We start from the raw sequence: 14,551 nt of genomic DNA, 5'->3' as shown, positions 1-14,551 counted from the left end.
GTATAGTGTCATGCATGACATGCTAGTCCAGGGTAACTGTTTGATATTACCTTTAAGTTATGATTAGAAGCATCCTTTCTCAAGCTAGGAAGTGAAATGTGCAAAAAGAATGCGTTTTAATTTGACATATTCTCTTGAGAGGTGTATGACTTGTTGGGATTTTTTTCTGCTTCTACCTAACCATAATGTACTCATTCAGACAATGGATTGATCATTTTTTTCATAACATATTTTAATTTGAGAACTGATTGCTTAACAATCATGATAATTAAAAATTCGTCCAGTTTTAGGGACTCATCATCTCTGTATAAGTGAGAGGTAGTGTGGTCTGAACAGATAGGTAATCTAAATTTGAAAGAAGGCTTAACTGTTCCAAAATGAAGTCTTGGGTTCATGAAAATTAAACCGCATGCTATAATTGTTTGAGTCACGTTTTCCTTGTTCTCTCTTCAACAGCGTCTAGCTAGCTCTAAAGCTCACACTTCGAGATTCATCAGTGCCAATCTTCCATGTAATAAATTCAAAAATCGCCTTGTTAATATTATGCCATATGAATCCACAAGGGTATGCCTGCAGCCAATCCGAGGGGTGGAAGGATCTGATTACATCAATGCCAGCTTTATTGATGGATACAGGTACTTACAGTTACTCTCCTGATGCATTGAAGCTTTTGACATTTGCATGTGCCCTAGTTTCAGAGCTGTGATAAATTTAAAGACACAGCAGCACCACATTATTTCTGCTGAGGTCAGCATCCCATTTCTAGAGACCAGTTTTTTCATTGACTTACTAAAGCTAAAAAAGAATGCAACCATGGATTTTCCCTTCTAGCCTCCCACTGCCTCTTTGCTGAAGATTGTAAAAGGGATTAATAAAGAAGCCGTTTGGTACTATAATTCATAAACTTAATAGATTGTATGACAGTCATTTCTAGACACGAAGCAGCACAACTAAGTGTTTCTTAAGTGCTTTGTATGACACACAAAATTGAGCTATTAGAGTTGCATTAAAATTTAAATAATAATGATAAAGACATACATCATAATATTAACAAAGCAATTTTCTTTGCAAAGTACTAAAAATTAAAACAGCTATTGTTTGATTAAACAATTTTAATAGGAATTTAATGTGTTTGCCATTAATATGTCTTTCATTTTTATTACAAGCAGGTTTCAGAGTAATGTTTACATACAAAAAGTGAGCCTTTACACGTTCTCTTGTGTTTTAATCATCTTTTATCATTCCTTTTTTTTTTTTTCCCTAAATGTAGGCAACAAAAAGCTTACATAGCAACACAGGGCCCCTTGGCAGAGACAACTGAAGATTTCTGGCGGATGCTGTGGGAACACAACTCCACAATTGTTGTGATGCTCACCAAACTCCGGGAAATGGGCAGAGTAAGTGTATTACATCAGAAATTTTGTTCCTTCACAAGAATAGCACCTCAAGGCAAAAAAAAGTGAGATCTAAACAGAGCAGTCTGACTGATTAGGTTGCCTTTTTTTGTTTGTTTGTTTTTCCCACTCTCAGTCACTTACTGTCTTTGGGGCACAATGTAGTATAGTAGGAAAAAAGCTTTGGATTTGAAATCAAAGAATTAAGATTTGAATCCTTGTTCTGCTACTTACTTGCCCTAGGGCCCTGGAAAAAGTCATGTTCCTCTCTCTGGGCTTCACTTTTGTCATCTATCTAAAGAAGAGTTTATACTAGATCATCTCTGAGGTCCCTTTTTACTACTGAACCCTTTGAAAAGTAGAGTGCTCAAAAACCCATCTGGGCCATTTAATCGTGTGGCTTTCTCAAAGACAAAAGTCATATTAGTTTCCTTAGTGTTTGATTTTCATTGGAACAGAACTGTAAAAACAGATGATTGGTACATCACTGTACTTTTTTTTGTTGTTCCCACATCCCTAGTGTGGGATTAACCTGGGTTTTGGACCAGCTGAGAATATATGGTACTATTAAATTGTATGATCATGTAGGCTTGCAAAAGAAGCAAACAAAAAATTCCAAAGTGGAGAAATTGATAACTGAGTTTATCACCAACCCATTCATTAAATCTAGCCTTTCCTCAGCCTGATGATACTATCTCCATCCCCTCTCAAATTTCACAGGCTGTACAAGAGGGTAGAGATTTTCTCTGGCACATAATTTGGTAGATGTGGGCCTTGTCATTTTTCAGTCAAGTCCAACTCTTTGTGACCCCTTTGAGATTTTTTTGGGTTGTTTTTTGTTTTTGGCGAAGCTACTGGAGTGATTTGCCTTTCATTCTCCTGCTCATTTTACAGATGTGGAAACTGAGGTAAATGGAGTTAAGTGACTTGCCTAAGATCACACAACTAGTAAGTGTCTAAGGCCAGATTTGAACCCAGGAAGATGTCTTCCTGACTCCAGCCCTGGCACTCTAGATACTACACAGACATTGGTCTACTTTATGCAAAAATCAGTACAGTGGAAGAAGCACTAGACAGTGAGAGCCAATCTCTACTCAAACAAGACCGTGGGCATTTTCTTGAGCTGTCACCTGGGCCTGGAATGCTCTCTTTCCTTAACTCACCTTCTGGCTTCCCTGGCTTCTGCCTTTGTATTCTCAGTACTTAGCAGTACGTGGCACATAGTAGGTGCTTAATAAATGTTTATTGTCATTCTGACTAACCACTAAATTATCTGTTTAAACTTGAGCTGTCCACAATCTCCCTGGATTTCCTCAACCAAAGAGTTAATATGATATAACTTAGAACTTGGAGATATATAGAACTAGGTTCATATCCCATCTCTGCCAAGTGCTATCTCTATAACATAGGGCTAATCATTTAATATCTCTGAACATCAGTTTTTGTAAAGTGACCATAATAATACTGGTAATACCTACTTCATAAGGATCTTATGAGATTCCAATGAAAATTACTAAATGTCTATACTTATCACCTATCAGATGAGAGAATTGGATTAAATGAGTTCCAAGATCCCTTAGAGGTCTAATATTTTATGACAGCTAGGTGGCTGATAGAGCACTGGGCCTTGGAGTCAGAAAGACATGAGTTCAAATTCAGCCTCAGACACTTACTAGCTGTGTGACCCTGGGAAAGTCATTTAACCTCTGTTCACCTTAGTTTCCACAACTATAAAATGTGGATAATAATAGCTCCTACCTTCCAGGGTTGTTATAAGGATTAAATGTAATAATATATGTAAAATAGGTGCCATAAAAATGCATATTCCTCCCCCCCCCACCCCACCTGACACATTTGGTGCGAACCTGTAAATCAAGCTAACTTTTGATGGAGCTGTACAGTCAGAATTCGACAGTTATTTGCAGTCGCTTTGTTAGTTTCTGGGGACAAAAACATAAAAATGAAATGGTCCCTACCCACAAGTTGCTTCTGTTATATGGGAGGAAATGAGTATGTACAGATCAGCAAATACCCTCACGTAGAGGTGGTACTGGAGCCAAGGGGACCTTCTTCTCCCAGCAAAGTCAAAGGTTTCATCACTTTGTCTTTTTAAAATCACATTTGTTTCAAGTTAGTTAATGAATTGTTTCTTTAGCCAAAATACCATCTTATGAGTGAATGGAAGTTGTTACTTTCTTTGATGTACCTTCTGCCCCATGTCTATACCCTGAGACTTTACTTTAAAGAGATAGGATTATTAAAATACCCTTCAGCGACCATTACCTATATTTTACCCTTTCTCTTTTTTAGGAAAAGTGTCTCAGTATTGGGCCTGCAGAACGTTCAGCAAGGTATCAATACTTTGTGGTAGATCCAATGGCTGAGTACAATATGCCACAGTATAATCCCTAAGGGAATTCAAGGTCACAGATGCCAGGGTAAGTTAGCAGAGTCTCATCCAGTTAGCTTTCCTCTTCACCTTCCTCTCCTTCCTTCCTTCCTTCCTTCCTTCCTTCCTTCCTTAACTTGTTCTCTCTTTGGCAAAGTCTACACAAAAACCAGGGGTTGGCTTTAATTCATATTTAACATCTGGCAACACAAGTTTGGGGTTGCACTTTATAAGTGATTGTCCTAGAAAACATTTAGGGATTGAATGGTTGTACTTCCATTCACCTCTTTTTCTCTTTGGAGCTTTCTTTGCCTTTTTCATCACTTATGGCTATAAATATGTTGTGTTTTGTAATCCCTGTAGGTCATGTGAGCGGGAAGGTTAATTTGGTCTGATTTTACAACTGGACGAGCAAATAGCATTCTTTTAAAAGGCTGACAGTCTTTGAACATTCTAATTTGCTCCCTGGCATGGTTTATCCTCAGTGTTCTAATGTGTCTGTCCACCAAGAGCTATGCATCCATGCATGACCCTTGCTAGCTAATTTTCATTTTGGCATTTCTTATCTAGGCTTATTCTAAGACTTTCTGTGAGATGTGCTGTCTGGTCACTTCCAAATCATGATTTCAACCTGGCATTATAGGGTAACAGAATAACTCCAAAGCTGTGCTGTGTCTTGGAATTGTCTACAGTAGAATAGTGAACAAAAAACATCAGAGTAGAGCATCTTATTTAATAAGTTTGTTCATTTTTTTTTCCTGGGAAGCAAATCTCTGAATCAATCATAATGTTAGAAGGTTATCTCCTAATCCCCCCAAACCTGGCTCTGAGTTTGACCTGAAATTGGGGTGTTTTGTTTTTGTTTTTGTTTTTATTTTTTTAGACCATGCCTCCCTATTTTATTCAGGAAAAAATGCAATGCCATTTAGATTCCCAATCCCACTGCTGATTGGCAAGGAAGCTTTCGCCTGCTCCATTTCAGACTTGAGCCAATTCTCTGCTCATGCAGTTTTTGACCACCCCACTCCCAGGAGCTCACCATATTGTTGCCAGACTTAGTCCAGACCCCAATTGTTCTTAGCCCTCCAGCAGCTCAGAATTATCAATGTGAATGTGATCCATCAGCCTGAGCCTCCCCCAGTAACAGGGATTCCAAGGGGTTGCACCAACATTGCTCAGCTGACTGATGATTTTTTTTTATAATTTGTTTAAATGTTCAGCAGTTTTATAAGCCTAAATTAATAGGATCATTGAGTCACAGAAAGTTTAAAATCTTAACTGTTCTGAAATTGACTGAACCAGCCACTGCATCCACTTTGGTGTGAGAGAGGTCAGCTAGTACAATTGAATGGTCACTGGATTTGGATTCAGAAGTCCTGAATTTGAGACCCAGCCCTGACGCTACTTATGTGATCTTAGTCCAATCATTCAACTTCTCAAAGTCCTCATTTCCCCATATATAAAATGTGGGTGATAACATTTAAGCTATCTACCCAACAGGTCTATTGTGGGGACCAAACTTATACATACATATACACACACACACACACACACACACACACACACACATACACACACACACACCTCTATAGGCCTACGTAAACTTCAAAGATGTAAAAATGTTCACTGTTAATATTATCTTTTACCCAAAGCTTTGATAACCCTTTGACAGTACAATAAAATTTCCAAGCTTCCTTTCAAAATTAGAAAATATGCTTATAAATTGAAGTCATTTAGAGGTGTTAATCAGCAAAGGATTATGAGCCAGAGCCACAAACATCACAGATATTTTCCTGTCCCCCACAAACACAAATCTATTCTTGTTTAAAGCAAACCCAGGTGAAATCAGTAAAAGAGACTGAATTGAAATTTCCTTATGTTTCAAAAAAAGATTACCAGAATTTTATAATCTTTCATATCTGCTCCAGCACTCTCTGTTTTTATTTCCTGCTATTTCTGATCTGAACTTCCCTATTTAGAAAGCACGTTGGCTCTCAAGGCTACAATATTATTAAACAGGTAACCTTTAAATGGAGTCATGTGATTTCTCCTCCACACTGTAAAGATTTACTCATATGGTTCCTGTAGCCATTACTAGGAAGAGTAGTCAGAAACTAAATCCCCAGGATGTCCAAGAGAGAACAAATATTACCATATATTACCTAGCTTCCTTTCTTGGACTTTCAAACTCTTTTGTAAATTTAGTGTTATGATCAAGGGAACCAGAGCATTCGCTACTCCTGAAACAATGAAGGGAAAATTGGGCTCCTGCAGTAACTCGCCATCAGTTGGTACTTTTAAGTTTTGTTACCTAGTTGATGGAGCCTCCCTAATCACTCGAGGCAGCTACTGAAGCATGCATCACATCTGGTTCCCGTGGAAATTGTTAGCTTTGCTGATCCATTGCCATGTCTCTGCAAGCTACCCTCCTTGCACCGAGGCTGAAGTGAGAATGTTCAGCCACATTGCATCTTGTCTACATCCTGAAAAGGCTACACATGCCTGGGCCTCGAAATTAGAAATAACTCTCACAAACGAAGTTTCACTCATTTGCACAGAGTTCGAAAGGCATTCCCTTCCCTCCTATCCCCAAACAGTGGTGACGAGAAGGCAACAAATACATTTCTTATGACTTTCTAGGCAAAGGTATTTAGATTCCTGAGAAGTGGTGAGTCCTGTTACTATCTCTGAAGGTTTGAAGGCAGTAGCTCAAAAAAAAAAGGGAAAATCTCCAGAAGGAAACAGTAAAGACCTTTTTTTCCCCCTTATCTTTTAAAGTGACCTATATTTCAAATGTCAGAGCAATCATGCTTAATCATTTTGGAGAAGAAAGAATCCTTTTGCCTCTAGCTTTTATTTTACCTTTGTTTGTTTGTTTGTTCGTTTGTTCGGCTGTTTTCTTCCACATTCTTTATCCAGGGAGCACTGGGTGATTCATGAGGTCAGCCCTGTAGAAGTCCATTTTCAGGATAGAGCATTTAGTTGCTAATGCTCTCTTTTCTCTCCTTGAAAGATGCCTCACTTCCTGCTTAAAGGCACAGTGACGTAGCATATAGCTGTTTGCTCTGCCATGGCTGAAACAGGATGCCTTCAAGATGTGTGGGGTGTCCAGGAGGCATGAAGGTTAACAGCAGCTACTCAATTTGTGTCAGATCCTTTAAATGTCACCATTTGCGGTTTGACAATACTAGAAAATGAACAAGCCTGGCTTATTTGGGCTTGCAGTGACATCAACAAAATCTTTGGTCTGAGGTATATGTTCTTCTGGCTATAAATACATGAGAGACCTGGACTCTGCACTTAGATTTAGACACGTTTTAGCAATATCTATGCTTAGGGAAATATGGATGTGTGTTTTGCTTCAGAAGGACCATACAGAACCTGCATTCTCTAGGGTTACAGCCAAGTGGCCTCCTGGTCTCAGAAAGGGAAAGTCACAGAGCTCCAGTTTTAATGGGAGTTTTTAACATGTGTAATTGGAAGTAATAATGGTTAGTGAAATTGCATCCTTATTTACATGAGCCCAGGTATGGATGTCATTGATTATTTGAGCAAATGCTCAAACTCATCAGGAATTGTGAATAGAAACTTCTAATTTAATATGTTCCTAATTCTCTCCCTTTTTCCTCCCACCCCTTCTCCTTTACAAAATAATTAACCTTTTGTGACTGCTGCCATGGCATGGAATCATCCTGGACCTTTCTTCTGCCATGTGGTCCCTCTAAAGGACGGTCAGTCCCGAACAGTGAGGCAATTCCAGTTCACTGACTGGCCAGAACAAGGAGTGCCAAAGTCTGGAGAGGGGTTCATTGACTTCATTGGCCAAGTACATAAAACAAAAGAGCAGTTTGGGCAAGATGGGCCAATCTCAGTCCATTGCAGGTAAGCTGGGAATCAGGGGCAAATTAATTTTCTTTTTTATGGTCAAAGGCATGATTACCTTTGAAAAATAAGAGTCTGTTCCTAATACATGTGAATATTAGGCAGATAGTTATTGTGAATTTACAGATAAACTCTTGAAAATGTATTATGTAGGGGCAACTAAGTGGCGCAGTGGATAGAGCACCGGCCCTGGAGTCAGGAGGACCTGAGTTCAAATTTGGCCTCAGACACTTAATATTAGCTATGTGACTCTGGGCGAGTCACTTAACCCCAATTGCCTCACAAAAAAACAAAAACAAACAAACAAAAAAGAAAATGTATTATGTATTATGAAAGTAAAGGCAATGACCTGTTCCTCTGTCTTCTGGTGAAATTGGAAGATTCCTGAAAAGTGCTTTTTTTTTCTCTAAGAATAGTTGTAGAACAGGAAGTGGTGTTAGATTTTTTTTTTCCTTGCAAGCTCCACTGGTTTATACTTGGAGGTTTTTTTAATGTACACAGTCACATATTCTTTCATTCTAATATAGCATCACTAACAAATATCTTTCAAGAGTACTCATAAAAAGCAATCACTCCACAATTGTCACCACATCTTTTGCCCATTAATGGGCCAGTTGTACAATTTGAATACTCCACCAGTATCATTGACTGTCAAATTGAAAACTGGTACTATATCAGAAAATGGAGTCTTTCCTAGTTAATTATTTCTAATAGTTTCTGCAACATTTTCTAATTTGAGTTATCTGAATTAATAGAAGAAGGGAAGCAAGCTATTTAGAAAAGATATTCATGGTACTTTCTTTTAGATTTGTGCATTAAAACATTGCATCAAAGGAATATCTTATTTTATTCAATTTATATTATACTTTAAATTTCCATTAACATGGAATCTTTATTTTAAATCTTTAACATTTTCTTCTCAGATTCAATCAGTGTTTTACATAATAATACTATTCTATAAAGGTATAGTGCTTATCAGAATGTACTCAATATATCATAAGGACAGAACCATTCTATTGGAGTTATTCAAAATCTACTCTTGTCCAGTTATTTAGAAATCTTGTATTTATCTCTACATATTCAGAAGGATAAGGAGGACTAGATAATTTTACAGTGGATTTAATCAAAATAGACACAAAAACTCACCAATTCAGTTTTATTTTTAATTTGTCTGGATAATTGCCTCAACTTTCTGTTATAATTTTGACCCTTGACTCTGTTATCAAACCTATCTTTGATATCACTAAGTTTGATGATTTGTGGTATTGTTATAAAAAGTTCTCATTTAACTAATACTTGATTCCTAAAGTTGTTTAGTAGCCTCAGTCTATTACAACCTTTAGTTTCTTAGGCACTTTAATTATAATTTTTAAAATATTTTTATTTTTTTTGGTGGGTCAATGGGGGTTAAGTGACTTGCCCAGGGTCACACAGCTAGTAAGTGTCAAGAGTCTGAGGCTGGATTTGAACTCGGGTCCACCTGAATCCAGGGCCAGGGCTTTATCCACTGCACCACTTAGCTGCCCCCTATCATTTATGCTTTTACACCATAATATGGATATGTCTTAGAGACTCATAGGCAATGTCTTAGAGACACAGGAATGAATTCTAGGACCATTCAATTAAATATGCATTTGTTTTTTAAATGTATTTATATTTTATTGTTATTGATATAATTTATTTTTATGTAACCTTTATTTCTGAATACATTCATAACTCTTGTACCCAGCATACTTTCTCTTGCAGTAATGATTTTAAAACAGAAAGAGAAAAAGTCAGTTCTACACAATTTAAACAACATTAACTATGTCTGACAGTATAATTGGTGTCCCGTGTTCATAGTCCCCCAGCTCTATAAAGAAGGAGGGACTCAGGGGCAGCTAGATGGCACAGTGGATAGAACACTGGCCCTGGAGTCAGGAGTATCTGAGTTCAAATCTGGCCTCAGACACTTAACACTTACTAGCTGTGTGACCCTGGGCAAATCACTTAACCCCAAGTGCCTCACTAAAAAAAAAAAAGAAGAAGAAGAAGAAGGGACTCCTTGCCTTCTCTCCATGGCCAAGCTTGGCCATTCTAATTAGGCGATTTTCCATTCTGCTTTTTTTTGTTCTTTCCTGTAATGTTGTAGACATTGTATGTATTGTTTTCTTTGTATTGCTCATCTCATCCTGCATCAGTTCATATAACTTTTCACTTATTTTTCTGAATTCCTCATTTCTTGCATTTGACTCAATATTCCATGACATTCATGTATAACAATTTATTTAGCCATTCCCCAGTGTTTATTCTCAACTAACACCCATTAAGTACTAATTACTGTATGTGTGGAGAACAGTACTAGAAACTAAGGATATAAAGAAAAAAAAAAGAAAAAACAATTCCAGACTTCAAAGAACTTTATATTTCCAGAAAATCCACTAAGTTTTTACTATTTATACCTAAATTTAGCATACATATTAACTAGTTAATTAAGTAGGTCACTCAGTGCTTAGGAGGAAAGACTGAAATACTGCAATTATGTATGTGGAGACAAAACTAAGGGTTGTACAGTTTTGTAGTACCATCCTCTTAACCCTTATGGATCATTCAGGTAATGATTTATTAGTCTTTCTTAACAGAAAAACCCCATCTACCAGTCAACAGAGCAGGCTACTTTTGAAAGAATGCCAGAAGGATTAGAAGCTTCACTGAACGTTTCTGTTTTGACTCTTTAGAAAGATCTTGCACAAAGAGATGCCTTACTATTTGTATATGCTCATCAGCTACAACCCAAAGTAAATGAATCCATCCGTTTTCTACAGACTGTACCCAAGCGTTACACATGCTGCTTAATTAGTATCTGAAAGTAGAGATTTTTCATATTATTCACTGTTTTCCTCATTACCTAAGCCTCCAGATGCTTCCTTGCTTCTTAAGAGTATAGCTATGAATTAATTTCCTTCTCTTGCTTCTGGAAAGATTCTGAAGAGTTGTCTTAAAATAATAAGGAAAAAAGGAGGAGTGGGTAAAATGGAAAATACCCAAACAATGTTGCACACACAACAAAGTGTTTTAACTCCTGTGATATGAGTAGGTGCCCCTTCCTTCCTCCTTAAAATCAACAATGAATTTTGTTCCCACTATGGCTATGGCTATTTTTTCCTATCCAAGTGTGATGGGTATGTGTATTATGAAGATGTGTGTAGGGGTTTGTGTGTGTCTGTATGTGTGTGTCTGTATGTGTGTGTCTGTATGTGTGTGTATCCTGCCTCATATAGAAGTAGATTCCTCCAAAAGATTAAGTATTAGCAAAGATATTCCTAACAGCAGTCATCACATTTCCTTATTTGAACTCACTTGGACCACCAAGAGTTCTAGTTTTAAAACACTGAATAACCAATTGTGCTGTAATTTCAGGGCCCACAGATATAGAATGACATATTGAAACCTCCATTTCATGTATACTGGCTGCCAATTGTATTGCAGTTTTAAAACATTGCTGTGTAATTTCAGAATGTCCCGATGTGACTCTGAAAGGGTTGTTGTCTTTGAGAGCGTTAAATCACAGTTATCCCACATAAAAGGGCAGTGTGGGATATTGGATGGACTGTGAGGCATGGAGTCTGTAAGATATTGATTCAAGGGGCAGCTAGGTGGCACAGTGGATAGAGTACTGGTCCTGGAGTCAGGAGGACCTGAGTTCAAATTCAGCCTCAGATACTTGACAGTTACTAGCTGTGGGACCCTGGGCAAGTCACTTAACCCCAATTGCTTCACTAAAAATAAAAAAAAGAAAAATATGTTGATTCAAATCCAGGCTTTGACACTTATTAGATATGTGACCCTGGGCAATTTACTTTACCTCTATATGCCTCAGCTAACTAAAAAGACTTATCTATTAAATCATGGACAGATTGAGATATATGTTTTTGGAAGCTTTTCTTATATACAGAGTTCCCTATGCTGATGAAATCACATCCTTTATTCTTACATGTATTATCACTTTACATTTGCCCAAGGACAGTTCCTATTGAATTTCATGCAGTTTTCATACCTTCATACCTTTGTGTGCAGACCTCCCTCTTTGGTTTGAGGAAATTGTTGTGAAAAGTGTTATATCCACCTCCAAAGTAAATGACAACATCTAAGAGTTTCCCATTCATTAATCTTGTACTCTATTCCTGTTACAGTGCGGGTGTTGGAAGAACAGGTGTCTTTATAACACTGAGCATTGTATTGGAAAGAATGAGATATGAAGGTGTTGTAGATATCTTCCAGACTGTCAAAATGCTAAGGACACAACGACCAGCCATGGTACAGACAGAGGTGAGTACAGATAATCTGCGTTTGGGGAGGACAGTTGGTGTCAAATCTCAGAAGAAACAAGCTCTAGTCTTTACTCTAAGAAAACAAATGACACCCAGGAGACACTTGCAACAGGCACCCACCCAGTGGTGTTCTGGTAGACGAATGTCATTTTGGATTCTTGGTGGCACATATGACACTTTTTTTTTTAGTGAGGCAATTGGAGTTAAGTGACTTGCCCAGGGTCACACAGCTTGTAAGTGTTAAGTGTCTGAGGCCGGATTTGAACTCAGGTACTCCTGACTCCAGGGCCGGTGCTCTATCCGACACATTTTTTAAAATAATAATAACATGATTTTAAAAATGTCATCCTCAATGAAAAAAGATGAGAAGACTGAGATATAAAACTAAAAAGTGGTTTACTTCTGGAGAGAGCCTATGAAATGGCTAAGATCTGGGAATGGAATCAAAAGACCCCACCATGGTTGATATCTATATACATAAACAGAATCAATCATATTTCAAGAGAAAAGTTTCAGGGCAACAGATGAGTTGTGGATTTGTTTGTGAAAGCAGACATGTTTTTTCATGACAATTCAGGATCAGGTCATTGCCACCACCAATTAGAAGGGTTGTCCTGAAAAAAACAACAAAATCCACATGCAAGGAAACTGTAGAAACTTAAGCATGCCACTAAAGGCTGTAATAAAGATGTAGCACCTGTCAAATACCTAGCAAGACATGATCAAGTAGCTAAAATTATACATCAGAAGTTCACTATCTCTTATGCACTAATAGACAAAAGATCCCCATTATACAAATCCAGACTTGATAATAACTGGGAGAATTCTACCATTAAACTATACTGAATACAGGCTGTTATCGGAGACAGAACTATTTCTCATAATCATAAGAACAATTTTTTTTGGGGGGGGCAGTGAGGGTTAAGTGACTTGCTCAGGGTCACACAGCTAGTAAGTGTCAAGTGTCTGAGGCTGGACTTGAACTCAGGTCCTCCTGAATCCAGAGCTGGTGTTTTATCCACTGCGCCACCTAGCTGCCCCCAAGAACAATATTTTTAATAGACATGGCCATACAGACGGTCATAATCTCCAAACTAATTGGAATAAAAAGCTTCCAAACTATAAAGATCTAGAATAGGAGACCATCATCCTATGGAAATGGTGAAGATATCATTACTTTTTCTGTCTCCTACCATTGTACTAGCTAAACTTTCAGTAAGTCTACAGAGAATGAGCTTTGCATATCTTAATACTTTAATTCAGCTAAAAACAAATATTATTTTAGTAACCTCTGCAATAATTTGTAGAACAATAAGTATAAATGGATAATAATAACAGGATATTATAAAAATTGATCAAGGTATTGTGAGATTTAAAATTGGATACTAGAACATTAACCTCCCCTTCCTAGAGCATTAACCTCCCCTTCCTAACCTTTTCCTTATTTTATCTCCCAGATCAGTAAGTTAAAGAAGAAGTTAGAGCTTTTATTGTTTGGAAATTATTACAAGGTGATGTTGATTAGAGGGATAGGAAAGTAGAAATACAAACAAATAGTCTTAAGTCTAAGCTTAGTCTATATTCCTTATAAAACTCACCAAAAGCCCAAGGCCACCTTTGGGGGGGGAAGAGAGTCGCGTCAAGCACGTGCTGCTATGGCGAGCCATGCCGAGTCGAACTCCAGTCAGTGTCTGTCTGTGCAGTTCAGTCATCAGACCAGGAGAGCAGGAAAGAGCTCACTTCCGTTCTCTCCTTGCCTTTTAAGCTCGCACCCCGGAAGTGGAGTGCTTAGCAGCTGGGCTGGCGTGCCCACACACACGGCCATCGGTCTCTTCCCTGAAATGGTGGTCCTTCAAAAACTGGCGTACTTTTTACCACATTCCCCCCTTTGATTCCTCAAGAAACAAAATGTTTCCTTGACGGAACAGTAAAAAATAACAGAATATAATAACTATTGCTAACTAATAATATGTGAACAACAATATAGAAAAGGAAGAGAGGAAAGTTTTGTCCAGAGGGGCGATTTTTTTTGTCCTCATGAACCGATGCTTTGACATTGGTCTTTCAAACGGAAGACCTCTGCAGAGAGTACATGTTACAGATGGTGCATATTATAACAGAAAGGAGATAGTAAAAACTAACAAAACAAAACAGTTCATATAAAGTCTCTGAGTTCTCTTGTCTTCTTGAAGTGGTAAGATGTCATCAGGAGGAAACTGGATTCTGGTCTGGAAAACTGGATTCTGGACTCTGGTCTGGATTCTGGTTTGGAAAAACTGGATTCTGGATTCTGGTCTGGAAAGTTGGATTCTCTTCTTTAACTGTTTGAATTGCTGCATTTTTACTAAACCTTAGCATAGCATTGTCAGTGATCAAATTAATAAATTCCATTACAGTATCATCAAATTATCAAAAGACCATTTCTCTCTAACAGCTACTGGAAAAAAGCAAGGTTGAGATGAAGAAGATGAGGATGGGGATGGAGATGATGATAATAACAGAAAATAACATTTTCATGGCTTTTCAGAGTTTGCAAAGGGTTTTGGTCACATTGTCTCATCGTAGTTGTGAAGGAA

General features: G+C 37.8%; 1 protein-coding gene across 1 annotated transcript in view; it reads left to right on the top strand.

Moving 5' to 3' along the window:
- PTPRD (protein tyrosine phosphatase receptor type D) overlaps nt 1-14,551 on the top strand; it is a 2,680,207-nt gene that overhangs the window by 2,657,266 nt on the left and 8,390 nt on the right. Inside the window, 6 exon segments of the mRNA XM_043972034.1 lie at nt 457-635; nt 1,271-1,397; nt 3,705-3,797; nt 3,800-3,832; nt 7,511-7,665; nt 11,838-11,973. Of these exon segments, the coding sequence (XP_043827969.1) occupies nt 457-635; nt 1,271-1,397; nt 3,705-3,797; nt 3,800-3,832; nt 7,511-7,665; nt 11,838-11,973 (723 nt within the window).

This window comes from Dromiciops gliroides, chromosome 1 (genome assembly GCF_019393635.1).
Source record: "Dromiciops gliroides isolate mDroGli1 chromosome 1, mDroGli1.pri, whole genome shotgun sequence".
In the NCBI taxonomy this organism is placed as follows: Eukaryota; Metazoa; Chordata; class Mammalia; order Microbiotheria; family Microbiotheriidae; genus Dromiciops; species Dromiciops gliroides.
The sequence above is the reverse complement of the archived record's forward strand: the minus strand, read 5'-3'. Positions and strand labels throughout refer to the sequence as shown.